The sequence below is a fragment of the Cervus elaphus genome, chromosome 21 (genome assembly GCF_910594005.1).
Source record: "Cervus elaphus chromosome 21, mCerEla1.1, whole genome shotgun sequence".
In the NCBI taxonomy this organism is placed as follows: domain Eukaryota; kingdom Metazoa; phylum Chordata; class Mammalia; order Artiodactyla; family Cervidae; genus Cervus; species Cervus elaphus.
In genome coordinates, this window is record NC_057835.1 from 36,675,465 (window position 1) to 36,689,656 (window position 14,192).

The 14,192-nt window shown below is 43.9% G+C and overlaps 1 protein-coding gene across 6 annotated transcripts in view; it reads left to right on the top strand.

Moving 5' to 3' along the window:
• The window catches only part of SULF1 (sulfatase 1), a 187,687-nt gene that overhangs the window by 132,483 nt on the left and 41,012 nt on the right, over positions 1-14,192 (top strand). For all 6 annotated transcript variants that reach the window (XM_043880390.1, XM_043880389.1, XM_043880388.1 and 3 more), the window contains 3 exons: positions 11,079-11,229; positions 12,161-12,336; positions 13,981-14,109. In XM_043880390.1, coding sequence (XP_043736325.1) covers positions 11,079-11,229; positions 12,161-12,336; positions 13,981-14,109 — 456 coding nt within the window. The remainder of the gene's footprint in view (positions 1-11,078; positions 11,230-12,160; positions 12,337-13,980; positions 14,110-14,192) is intronic.

The following is a 14,192-nucleotide window of genomic DNA, read 5'->3' on the forward strand; positions in this document are numbered from 1 at the left end:
CTACATATAATTATGCAGCTAAATTCATGAATGAAGCCCACCAGGGGCTAGTGACTCTCCATTAGCCATCACTTGCAGATTCAGTAACCTGCTGGTTCAGTAAAAAGAAATAGGTCTTTGCTGACTTCTTCCATGCCCTGGGACTCACCTTTCCCTTTTCTTTGAGTCAGAAATTGCTTTCTTTGTTGCATTAGCAGAATCCCAGCCTAAGGTGATTTTCCACAACTGTAAACCTCACTGCTGTTTTCCCGGGAGTTTGAGGACAAGGAGTTGACAAAAATGTGTTTTATGGCTCCTTAGAAGTCAGCTTGCCTTTGAAGCTTCAGGGCAAGGTCCTGAGCCTACAGGAAAATCAGCCACAGGTCAAAAGGTTCTGACAGCTCAGCAGTGTGCACAGACAGCAATGCAGGATGAGAGAAATCTGCAGAGTTCTCGGGGCTTCAACAATAGCTTTTAAAAAAAGAAAAAGCATCTCTGATTAAATTCTGTTTCATTCCACAAATATTTATGAGTGCCACCTTTGACACTGTACAGCACAGCAGGGATATAGGCGCAAGGAAGACACCATTGCTGGGACTTCCCTGGTGGTCCAGTGGCTAACCCCCCAATGCAGGGGGCCTAGGTTCAATCCCTGGTCAGGGAACTAGATCCAGCATGTAACAACTAAGAGTTCGCATGCCACAACTAAGACTTCCTGGTGCAGTCAAATAAACATAAAATAATCTTCATTTTTTAACAAAGAGACACAATTGTTCATTCTAGAACCAATGAACTAGGACAGAGGTCAGCACATGGGGGCCATCTCTGACTTGCCACCAGTTTTCATAAATAAAGTTTTATTGAAACACAGTCATGCTCATTCATTTAGGTATTATCTGTGCCTGCTTTTGCAATACAGCAGTGGAATTGGGTAGCTGTGGCAGATGCCATTCGGCCTGCAGTGCCTAAACTATTTACTGTGTGATTCTTTACAGAATAAGTTTGTTCTGGGCTCTTGCTCAAGGAGGAAGACAGACAAGGAGCCTTATCAAAGAGCCTTGTCAACAGCGGGCTCAGAAGCAAGTGCTAGAGCAGGGAGCCCAGGGTCTGTGAAAGTTTGGAGGAGGAAGCATGCACATCTTTTAGAAGAACCAGGGGAACTTCAGGGCCAAGGAGGCAGGCCAAGTGGACTGCAAAGGATGGGCAACATTTCTGCAGCTGATAGGCAGAGATTGGATAGATGATTTCAGGAAAAGTGGTCGCCATGAGGTCATCTAAGATGTGATTAAGGAAGTGAGGAAAGCAGTAAGGGATGAAGCTAGAGAGAGAAACCTGCAGGGTATTGAGAACTTGAGTGAATTTGTACGTAGCTATAAACAGAGTCCCTGGAGACTGTTTAGTCAAGGTAGACATCATATGTGACTTGACCATTTTTATATGCAGTTTTCGCTATTCCTTTTTAGTTCAGATGAACCGCCTGTATGCCCTACTATGCTCAGGGCTCAGTCGTGTCCAACTCTTTGCAGCCCCATGGACTGTACCCCACCAGGCTCCTCTGTCCATGGAATTTTTCAGGCAAGAATACAGGAGTGGGTCGCCTGTTCCTTCTCCAGGATATCTTCCCAATCCAGGGATCAAACCTGTGTCTCTCGCATCTCCAGCGTTGGCAGGTGGATTCTTTACCACTAGTGACACCTGGGAAGCCCTGTGAGCCTTACTAGTGATTCTATAAAGCTGAATCCACACATTGGCAGAGTGGAAAGCTCTCAGGCCTCGGAGGCAAATAAGCACTGGTTCCTATCTCAGTGGTCCCTGCTGACCTATAGGCAGTACCTTTCACCTCTCAGAACCTTCATTGACTCATCGGTAAAATGGGGGTAATAACCAACAACTTGGCATGATGTCGTGAGTGACAATTAAAAGAGACCCCACCCTGGACCTGGAACACAGAAGCCACTTCATAGGTGCTAATTCTCCGTGATCCTTCCTATTAAGATGAACCATTAAAAAAAAAAAAACACTTTTTTCTGGATTTGATCTTTCTTGACCTACAAAAAGGTGCTGTTTTGTTTGATTTCAACTTAACTTTCAAGGGGAAGCAGCTAGGGAAGAACAAGCTGGTTCTTGTCCATTGTGACCTGACAAGTCTGTTGACGAGCTAAGGCCTGCATTGATGAGGCTCTCATCCTGCCTATTCTAAGAACAAACAGGAGAAGCACCGGCCTGGGCTGTGTTATCTTTGCCAGGTGCAAACAGTGCTATTGGCAGTTTGAAGAACACCCTTAGCCATAGAAAATGAAAACTCACACAGTGGGTTGAGTGATTCAGCTTCTATTTGCTGCTAAGCCCGGGGCTTTGGAGCCCCTAAAATGAGGAGATCCGCTGTGTCTCCCACAGACCTTGAAAGCCTTGAATTCCGGGCATCTTTGTCGTCAAGGTCTCCCTAGCTGCCGCAGGAGGGAAGGGCTGGAGAGAGTCCATGTGCATCTCTCTCGGAGCTGTGAGTGACTGCCGGGTTCACAGTTCAGGCTGCACACAAAAGGAGTGAGACAAATTGAAGACAAGCTTTCCATTGTGGCTCTTGGAGCTCCTGAATGGCTAGTCTCCTTAGCGAGAACATGAGCAAGGCATTCAAGCAAAGGGATGCAAGAAGTTAAGTGCTTTGCAGAGATATTTGGCAGGCCCTGTGAAAACAGCAAGAAGCTGTAGGTTCTGCCCTGTCGGGGGCAGGGGAGGGGGATGCAAGCCATGTGAGCACTTTCCTTGAGGTTGCCTTCCTTGGTGGTCAAGCATTATCCAGATGTCTTTCATCCGCCTTGGGTTAGAGCTATCTGACCCCCACTGCCTGGAGCGAATGTATCAGGTTTCCATGGTGTTTGTTGTGGCCAACAAAGAAAGGAAGCCAGTTCAATATTGAGGCTAGAGGTTATGCCAACCAACTAAGAAAGAGAACGGACTACCGACCACATGGAACAGGGGACCCTGTTTAATCAGACAGTGGCTCAGCCACTCCTGGCCTCTGAGAGATCTGAGGGACTCTCCATCATGATAATACATATAATCATTCTTATCACAAAGCCCTTCACTATGACTAAGACTCTACTGCACTTTCCAGTAAATTCTCTCCCCCGTATCCTCATAATAATGCTAAAGCCTCATCTTCTTGGCATCATTTCTCTCTCCTGGCCTCAGTGATGTGATAATACTCACCTGTGGACAAAAGCTGATGAGAAAAGAGATTACATTAGCCTTCTTGATGATTCTCTGAGATGCTGAGACTCAGTTTTCCACCAACTGTGCCTCCATGAACTTAAAGAAAATTTTTATTCCAGTTCAACAGCTCTTTCTTTCTATCCCTGGAAATGCGTTTGACTCTGTACACACACATACACACACACACAGGTTCATGTGAAATAAAAATTTAGGTAGAACAATCCACATCAATTAACTTGAAGAAATTGTTCTGATCGTGGAGTTTGGGATGGACATAGCATGTCAAAGGGACAACTACCCTAAGGAAGCCTCAGAACATTTCTGAAATACCTTTGTTATTTAAAGTTGAAAAGAAGGGACTTCCCTGGCAACCCAGTGGTTAAGACCCCATGCTTCCACTTCAGAAGGTGCACGTTCGATCCCTGGTCAGGGAAATAAGATCCCGCATGCTGAGTCGTGCGGCCAATTAAATTCATTCAAGTTTGAAAGAAATGTCTTGCCTTACAAAGAATTTGCACATTCTCTCTTCATTTCTTCCACAAATACATAAGAGGATATGCTTTCAAAGAGGAGAGAATTTTAAATCCTCCATAAACATTTCTGACTTGAGCAGGATTAATTGCTCCCCTGTGGCTCAGCTGGTAAAGAATCTGCCTGTACTGCGGGAGACCTGGGTTCAATCCCTGGGTTGGGAAGGTCCCCTGGAGAAGGGAAAGGCTACCCACTCCAGTATTCTGGCCTAGGGAACAATCCATGGGGTCGCAAAGAGTCGGACACAACTGAGCGACTTTCACACACACACACACACACTTCCCGTATTACCTCTCTATTCTTCTCTCTGTCATTTACTACGTATCCTATTGCACTGGCTGTTTACTCAGATCTTTGATGTCCAGTCACACAACTTCAGAATAATCACACTCAACACCACACAAATGACACCCTGCTGCTATACAAGGCAGCTCTTTCCCGAGGCAAGACATAACCATCCATCTCTACCTCCCGTTGCCTAGTGGGCACGGCTCCTGTTGTTTTAGTTGTATAATACATTTTTGTTTAGCAAATGCATCAACGTGTTAACCCTTCCAATTAGCTGACATGAAAACCCTTTTAAAAATAGTATGAAAGTAGTTGAACAATTGGTTTTATGAATTAAAGGGTACCTAGTGAAATTATAAATTGATAAATTTTTAGATTAAAAAATGAATACCCAAAGTTTATTTAAAAAAAAAAAAAGACTCAGTGGCTTTGCTCAGGTCACGTAAGTAGATAGGGATGAAGCTAGAGCCCAAACTCCACTCTTCTGGACCCTAGATCTTTCCATTACACCGGGCCTGTTCAATATCTGTCACAGTCACAATTTTTAGTAGACGTGTTCCCTGTGTATGTATTGACACAATTTCTAATTGGAGTTCATAGCATCGTTGGAAGCTTCTTTGAATTAGTTTTGTGATATGCCATTTTATTGTAAGGCTTCCCAGCTGGCACTAGTGGTAGAGAACCTGCCTGCCACGGCAGGAGATGTAAGAGACTTGGGTTCAGTCCCTGAGTCGGGAAGATCCTCTGGAGAAGGAAATGACAACCCTCTCCAGTATCCTTGCCTAAGAAGTCCCATGGACAGAGGAGCCTGAAGGGCTACAGTCCATAGGGTCACAAATGGTAAGACACAACTGAAGCGACTTAGCGTGTACCTTTTTTTATTGTGAAGTTTTAAGATGCGCCTGTAATCAAGACAATCTGATGTTATCCTGCATGTGTTCAGTTGTTACTGACCTAAAGACATTTGAACTCAAATGGGGAATATCTCCACAGAGTCTCATCAAGTTTCATTTTAGTGAAGGCTGGGATGGTGTGGCTTGGGAACTTGTCTAGAATATCCTATTTTAATAGTTTGAGTGTGTACTTCTTGAATCTGTACAACCAGCTTATTCTGGGAATTGAGACCTGTTTCTCAGTGAGTGATGATCCTGCTACCAATAAGGGTATTAAGAGTTAGGATTTTTGTTGTTTTACGAGACTAAATGGGTGGCTTCCCTGGTGGCTCAGTGGTAAAGAATTTGCCTGAAGTGCAGGAGACCACTTGCAGTGGTGGAGATGTGATTTGATCTCTGGGTCAGGAAGACCCCTGGAGAAGGAAATGGCAATCCACTCCAGTATTCTTGCCTGGGAAGTCCCAGGGACAGAGAAGCCTGGCGGGCTACAATCCATGGGATTCCAAGTTGGACACGACTTAGCAACTAAACCACCACCACCATGAGACTAATAGCAAATGAAGAAAACACATGTTCAAATATAAAATACTCGAAATGTATTTTCTTTGGGATGACAGCAGAGGCCATCAGTGGTACCAAATGAACTGCTAAGTTCTTTGTGTTTCCCCGAGGATGGGTTTAATATGCAATACATGCATTTCTTGAAACTATTTCTGTGCTACTAAGAATTATTCTCCTAAAATGTCCACCCATCAAAAAGAAAGAAGACATGATTGACTTGAGAAATCCTATCCTTGTTATGTCAATAAGCAATGTTAGCAAGAAAAGCAAACCCTGGGGAGAATCTGATATTGACGGCAAAAGTTGAACATGCAAGTGCAGTGGTCTGAGGGATTTGTCCATGAGCTGCTGTCCTGAGCAACTGTATTTTGGTTCAGTTGCTTAGTCACGTCAGACTCTTTGCAACCTCATGGACTGTAGCCCACCAGGCTCCTCTGTTCATGGGGTTCTTCAGGTAAGAATTCTTGAGTAGGTTGCCATTTCCTACTCCAGGGGATCTTCCCAGACCAGGGTCAACCCATGTCTCCTGCATTGGCAGGCAGATTCTTTACCACTAAGCCACCAGGGAAGCCCGCGCTAAGCAATAACGCTGAACAAATGATGACTAGAGAAAAGCAATGTGCAGAGAAGCCTTGCTGGGGAAAGCTCACCTTTTATAAGTATTGGAGTCATCTGCTGAGAGTTACAGGTGCATCCCTGAGAGTATAAGGTCTGGAGAGCACAGTTCTGAGCCAAACACGTATCTGAATAGACACAGAAAGCCTCACCAGAACAGATACACATGGCTGACACTCTGACATGAATTTTTGAGATTTGTTTTTCTTTTTTATGACAATTTGATCCTTTGTCCTCTCCCTTTTCAAGCAAAGAGTCAGCATTCTCTACCTTCTTGAATATGTCTCCAGGGTGTCGTGGAGGGTCAGACTTGATTCTGTGTTTGCAACAAACATAGGAACACAGCAGCTGGTGGGAGGCATCTGAATGGGAAACAGAAGCAGCTAATATTTTAAATCAGGATAATCAGGATAAAAGCTAAGAACTTTAGGACTTACTTTATAAATATTTATTTATTTGGCTGTGTCAGATTTTAGTTGTGGCACATGGGATCTTTGTTGCTTCACAAGGGATCTTTGGTTGCGGTGCACAGACTCTAGTTGTGGCATGTGGGATTAGTTGCTCAGCAGCATGTGCGACCTTAGTTCCCCTACCAGGGATCAAACCTGAGTCGTCCCCTGCATTGCAAAGTGGCTTCTTAACCACTGGACCACCAGGGAAGTCCCAGGACTTACTGTTGATAGAAGAAATGTATGGATCACTTCTCCTTTTAATGATGGGAGTTTGAGATACTTGGAGAGGACAGTTCAGTGTGACATCATGAAAGGAGCAGGGTTCCCAGCCTGTTCTATCTGAGCCACCTCCATATGCTTTACTGTCTCGGTTGTAAAATGGGAGTATTTTATTTTCTTGGGCTTCAAAATCACTCTGGACGGTGACTGCAGCCATGAAATTAGAAGACACTTGCTCCTTGGAAAGAAAGCTATGACAAACCTAGATAGTATATTAAGAAGAGACATCACATTGCTGACAAAAGTCCATCTAGTCAAAGCTGTGGTTTTTCCAGTAGTTGTATATGGATGTGAGAGTTGGACCATAAAGAAGGCTGACTGCTGAATATTGTTGCTTCTGAATTGTGGTGCTGGTAAAGACTCTTGAGAGTCTCTTGGACAGCAGAAAGATCAAACCAGTCACTCTTAAAGGAAATCAACCCTGAATGTTCATTGGAAGTACTGATGCTAAAGCTGACGCTCCAATCCTTTGTCCACCTAATGCGAAGAGCCAACTCATTGGAAAGGACCCTGATGCTGGGAAAGATTGAAGGCAGGAGGAGAAGGGAGCAACAGAGGATAAGATGGTTGGATGGCATTATCGACTCAGTGGACATGAGTTTGAGCAAACTCCAGGAGATGGTGAAGGACAGGGAAGCCTGAAGTGCTGCAGTCCATGAGATCGCAAAAAGTCAGAATAACGAACTACAGTAAGAGGCCCTGGCCTCTCTGGGCTGCCTCAGGCATCAGTGAGCTGTGACGTGATAAGCTGTCTCCCAGCTTCCTATAAGTATGGATATGAGTGGTCCCAGGTTTTGTCCCTTGAAGCCTCTGTGAAGCCTCACAAGCACTCTTTGAAGTTCTTGCTCCCATTACAGATATGTGGGAACAGAGGCTTAAAGAAAAGAAAACAGTTGCTTCAGATCACACACTAGTAAGCAACAGTCCTGGGCTGAGAATTCAGGTCTGATTCCAGAATATTCTGGAGCAATCAGATACGTGGTTTTCCACCGTTCCCTAAAACAGTCACCTGCTTCTCTCTGTCTTGCGTTTTCAGCCAGCAGCTCCCAGCTCCGTCTGAATCACTGTAAGTTGATTCTTAGTTAGGGTAGCAAGCCCTAATGAATTATCACAGGGTGGAGGGACAGAAGAATGCATCTTCCAGGAATTTGGCAGACACCAGCGGGAGGCACCCACAGGTCTTTGGCAAAAGATCAATTTTCAACAACTGTCAATTCCAGCAACTCCCGACCTTCCACCTGCAGGCCCCCTGAACAGCTGCTGTTCTGTGGGAAGCAGTGGCAACCTGTCTTCCCCTAAAAGGCAAATGGTTATCCCCCCATCCTGCTGAGACCCCACCTGGGATCTTGTCCCCAGAGCTGGAGGGGGGGTGGTCATCGCCCACATTCAGAAATCAAGAGAAAAGAAAAAAAATGGGATGGGGGAAGGACAACTTTGACAATAGACCCAAACTCTCCCTTTTAATAAAAGCCAAACTGAACATATGTCATTCTGTAAATCCGGGAGTCCAATTTGAGGCTTATAATTTGCTTCGAGCTTCCCTGTTCCTCAGGGCGAGGTGGATGGAGCCATGCCCAACACTGGAAGGTAACTGGTGGCAGATACGATTTACCCACTATGAGCCTGCCTCTCGGTTCCCTATTGTAATTTTTATTTGTGTTTGAGGTTTTGTGGTTTAAAAAAAAAAAGTCAACTAGATTTATTTTAAAATTAAGGCACGCCAACATCAAAGGCAGCAAGAGGAGGCTGGTGAGGTATTATGTAGAAAGCCCGTGTAATCTTTTATAGCCGTATTCTTTTTCAGGGCACGTATCAGTAAGTGGTAAAGGACCTTTCGTGACCAGCTTGCTCTATTTCTCTGACCTCAAACTCCCCCCAACGGTGAAAATCTCTTTCCTCTGGGATTTAGAAGCTCCCCCTTCTCTCCTCCTCCTCTTCGGTCTCTTCCTCTAATCCTGTTTGTAAGGTTACACGCTGCGTTAAGAATAAGAAACCCGGGCTTAAGTCCTTTCCTACTGCCCAGGCTTCTGAAATACAAGGGTCTCATTTGGTCTGTGGTGCAATCTGAGATACGAAGAACCCTTTCAGACCAAAAATGGGACCATTCGTTTCATGAGTTGTCTGCTTGGTGAGCAGAGGAAAGTTCATGCTGACAGTTTCTCTGATACAGAATGGCAAGTGATATCTGAAAATTTGTTTATTTAATATCACAGATTTTTTTTCAACCCAGATCCTTACATAGAATACTTTTGTTTATTGGCTCATGTAGGAAACTCAGGTACTTCTTTGTTCTGGGCACTTTAAAGAGATAGATGATAGATAGATAGATAGACAGACAGGTTTGGAGGTGTTATATTGGCATTCATTAACCAGCCAGCATCCATACAGATCATCAGGGTAACTTTCTGCACAGGAAGGCCAATGGTACCAAAACAGCATTTTCAACTACAAAAGAGAAGCGCTGCAAATCCGCTGGTGGAAGAAAATGTATGGTAACAGGAGGCATATAGAGAGCCCCATGTTCTTGTGTTCGGTCACGCAGCTCAGAAACTCCAGGTTTCCTCGATAGCAAATTCGCTCCATGACGGAACGAGTGGAACATGGTTAAGGCTCCTGGACTCACCAGCTCACAGTGACTGACTGTTTCTCTAGTTTTATAATGTAAACAATGTCATGGGGTCTCCTGCAGTCATCATTATCCACCGTCTTTCACTGATAGGCTCCTCCCCAGAACAGAGAGCGGTAATCAGATTCCTCGATCAGCCTAGACGATCTCTTGTTCTGAGAGACTGGCCATTTGCACAGTTGTGGTTCACACGAAGAGCAACCTCGGGTGCAGGAAGCCCCCGTCATTTTACTTTCCCTTCATTTTGTTAAAGCAAATGAGCTTTGGAACCAAGTCCTGGTTCAATTCCCTGCTAGTTTTGTTAACCTGAGAAAATTAACTTTGCTAAGCCTCAGTTTTCTCACCTGTAAAATGGGAATGATAAACCTATTTCCGACAAGAGCTGAGCTAATTAAATGAGTAGATGTGAACAAAACAGTTAGCACAATCCCTGACCCGTGGTAAATACTGAGTTTTCACTATTAAACAATGTTTATAGGCTTCCCTGGTGGCTCAGACGGTAAAGAATCTGTTTGCAATGCAGGAGACCCAGATTCAATCCCTGAATTGGGAAGATCCCCTGGAAAAGGAAATGGCAACCCACTCCAGTATTCTTGCCTGGAGAATTCCATGGACAGAGGAGTCTGGTGGGCTACAGTCCATAGGGTCTCAAAGAGTCAGATATGACTGAGTGACTGACTTTCATAGGCTTATCAGCTGAGGAGAAAGTTCAAGCACATTATAGTCTGATGGAGAGGTCAAATGAAAAACAAACAATTCTCAGTGTGAAAAGCATAGATATATTCTAGCATAGATATGTTCTTTGGGAGTGTGAAGTGGCAGCATCTTATGATCCAGGGAGTTGGGGAGGACTTCAAAGAGAAGGTGATGTACTTTATGGGTCCCCAAAGGGAAGTATGGGCACCACTTAGATCTCCATAGATCAAATATGGGCTTGAACCACCTGTCTCAGAACAATAGGACTCAGTTCCCTATAGTTAGCAAAAATTATGCCTGCACCTATATTGATTTGTCTATAATGAACAGCTTTACTGACAAGCATGTATATTGTAGTAGACTTGCTTGTAATTCCAGCAAATCCAATAAATTGATGGTATCTATATGTGAGGTTAGGAATGAGAAAAATTTGCACAGACTAGATATGTAAGTAATCAATATAATACCCTAGTAAATTCTAAGATAAAATGTGTTGAAATTATGATTCTTCATCATTGCACGTAACATATTAGTGACTATATTTAATAGCCTAATTAGCAGTAAAATTTTACGAGTTAACATCACTATGAGAACATTCCCTTCTACATTACTGGGTTTTATCTGTAAATTTGTAACATGACCACAATCGTCTCGAGGTATTTTTACATTTTATTCAATGAACCCCAGTGAACTTGCACTAATTAGATTTTCACTGCCAGTCTTGGTTTTATAAGTTTGAACCCATACACCTTCAGAGAACTCATGTGGTCTGGGGTGGTGCAGACTTGAAATCTCTTTACAAACACAGAGATGTACTGGAGAGAAAAATTCTTTAGCTGTGTCTAAATTCTTTCCTAAATGGTTATTTTACAACTTTTAGCATGAGATATTTCTCTAAGTGACTAAAAAGCATATATAGTAAGACTCCTTTCTGGATATTTGCAGAACTCCTAGTTATAACTATGCGCCCAATATGGACAAACACTGGATTATGCAGTACACGGGACCCATGCTGCCCATCCACATGGAATTCACAAACGTTCTACATCGCAAACGGCTTCAAACTTTGATGTCAGTGGATGATTCTGTGGAAAGGGTAAGCCCATGAACCTGCCCCAAGGATGGGTTTTGGTCCAGCTTCCCTTGTGTAGATGCATTCTTGCCAACCCTGTTTTTATAGTAGTAGTTGTTTTTCATTTTAAGAGAGTGGGGGGGGCTGGGTATTCTGTGAACTCATCATCCCCCCGCCCCCATCTTGTTCTCTTTCTAGGGTTGGTTCTTGTGGAGCCAGTAGCAAAAAGGAGATATTATACAAATCATGACATCATAATTCAAAGGTTATCACCACAAATACCTTCAGGGATTAAGCAAATAGTGTAGATAGCTAAAGCAGATCGAGTATAAGGCGATAGGGCATGGTGAGGATAATGGTGAACTCAAATCTAAACTACCTCATCTAAAGCAAGGAGCAACTATTCAGCTTCAACTGATTCTGGTCATGTGAAAATATGGATCCAGTATTAAGTCTTCTGACTTTTAAAGAAGCCAGAAATACAAAAAATGTATTTGAAATTTCCTGAATTTTAAAAGATAACATAAACCAAACAAGACGTACCTAAAAGCTGGATGTAACTGGATCAGGCTCAGAGGTAGCCCGTTTTTAATCTTTGGTAACTAAATATGAGGGATGATAGTAAAATTTGCTTTAAAATGGATTTTTCAAAGTAAAACCTTAAAGTTTGATGGTAGAGGTTGTTTTGTGTTTTTTTTTTTCAAATAGGCAAAAATAAGCCAGATTAAGAAAAGTTATATATTATATAAGAATCAACTGTATTCCTGGACTTTTTCCCTCCAGGATTGCAGGCTACTTGAAAAATGTGTATAAACATACATGTTTGTCAGCCCTATTAAAGCAACTCTTGCCTTCTAAAAATAATGGAAAAAAGATTTGAGGGGAATCATGGTGGCACTGTTGCCATCTTATGCCATCACAGTTGTTTCTGACTGAGGTCTGTGCTGTGTTTCAGCTGTATAATATGCTTGTGGAAACGGGTGAGCTGGAGAACACCTACATCATCTATACCGCTGACCACGGTTACCATATCGGGCAATTTGGACTGGTTAAGGGGAAATCCATGCCATATGACTTTGACATCCGCGTGCCTTTCTTTATTCGTGGGCCAAGTGTAGAACCAGGATCCATGTACGTATTTCTCTATTTCCAACATTCAACTGTCATAACTCGTGTACGTCTGAGATAATTCAATTACCAATCTCAGGGTCTGGTTTCCTTTAGTCCAAACAAAAAAGGGTGAGTGTAGGTTCATTATTTAGAAGACGAAACCTCTCGCCTGCCCCACCCCTCCCCCAGCCCCGCCACATGCTAAATTAACTAATGTCTACTCTTTCAAGAGAAAGGAAAAATAACTGTATCAGTGATTAACTCTCTCAAACCGACCAGAATCCATGAGACTATGAACACAGACATAGAATGTGATTTTAGGTATATCATCCTTACTGTCTTTGAATCTTTTTTAAAAACGATAACCAGTACCATCCTCTTAGTTGTTTTTTTAAAAAATTATTACTGAAGAATTTTTAAAGGAAATTAAATTTTCAGAACTTTAAATAACTTTAGATACATTTTATTTAATTAAAATGTATTTCAATGAACTTTAAATGAATTTTAAGAAAAGAAGCCTGAAGGACTGGAATACCATTTCTGTCATCTTAAGTCACTGCATCCCTTTGCATGTCAGTAGTCCCATCATAGATGGGTTTCGTATGCCCCGCCAAGCACATCAGAATGTGCGGTATAAAATGAGATCCTGTACATGAAACAGTTACAGAAAGAGTGAAAAAAAAGAGCACAAGTAGAATTGAAAGCCTGGGATGACCCTTCAAGAGCACCCAGTCTGGACCCCCGATTTCACAATGAAGAAGCCGCACAGACAGGGTGCGCACGCCTCTCTGAGTTCCCCCGTCCTGGATGTGACAGCAGTGGGGCCCAGATGCCAGATCATCTGAGTCTCATCTCCGTGGCTTATCTGCTGCCTCATTCCAGTGCCTGCTGGGGAGGAAGTGATGGCAATAAGAAGGGCCTTTTTGCGTAATGTTATTGTGTCTTTCCGGGCTTCCCGGATGGCTCAGCAGGTGAAGAATCCACCTGCAATGCAGGAGACACAGGAAATGCGGGTTCGATCCCTGGTTCGGGAAGATCCCCTGGAAGAGGGAATGGCAACCCACTCCAGTATTCTTGTCTGAAAAAAATCCCATGGACAGAGGAGCCTGGGGAGCTACAGGCCACGGGGTCACAAAGAGCTGGACACGACTGGGTGACACATGCAGAGGGGACACATGCTCACATGCGTTGTCTCTCTCCAGGTCACTGGAAACTCCTGGGGAAGCGTTGGATCTAGAGTTGGGAGGCTTTATGTTTGAAAGGCTAGGCAGCATGCTTTGAATTCAAGTATAAAAACCTTGTGGCCTTTTGAAGATGATTGATTTCAAAGCCCTTATTCAACAGAGGAGGGATAGACTCTCAGGTTTCAGAAGAAAATATACAGCCTACAAAAGCCAAACATTAGGCCACAATTTGTCCAAGGTGTGGCCAGAGCTCAGGGGGACAGGCCTCTCTCCAACCTGACCCCTGTGACAGTCAGTCTTTCTCTTGGTCCCAGTGGCTGAGCACTCAGGCACCTCCCAGAATCAACCACCACTCCTAGGCAACCAGATGAGAGGCTGAGAAGCAGTGAAGACCAGGGAGTACTGGGATGGGAAAAAACAGCCCTGGTGGGGCCCTCCACTGGTGCTGGGTCCCAGGCGTGACCATCTTGTCCCTTCACAGAGTCCCACAGATCGTTCTAAACATTGACCTGGCCCCTACCATCTTGGACATCGCGGGGCTCGACGCGCCTCCTGACATAGACGGCAAGTCTGTACTCAAACTTCTGGACCAGGAAAAGCCAGGTAACAGGTGCGTCAGTTTCCTTCCCCTCAGCCAGCCCCAAGCACACCAGCTCCCAGAGCCAGCCAGCAGCCAGCAGAAGTGGAGGCAAA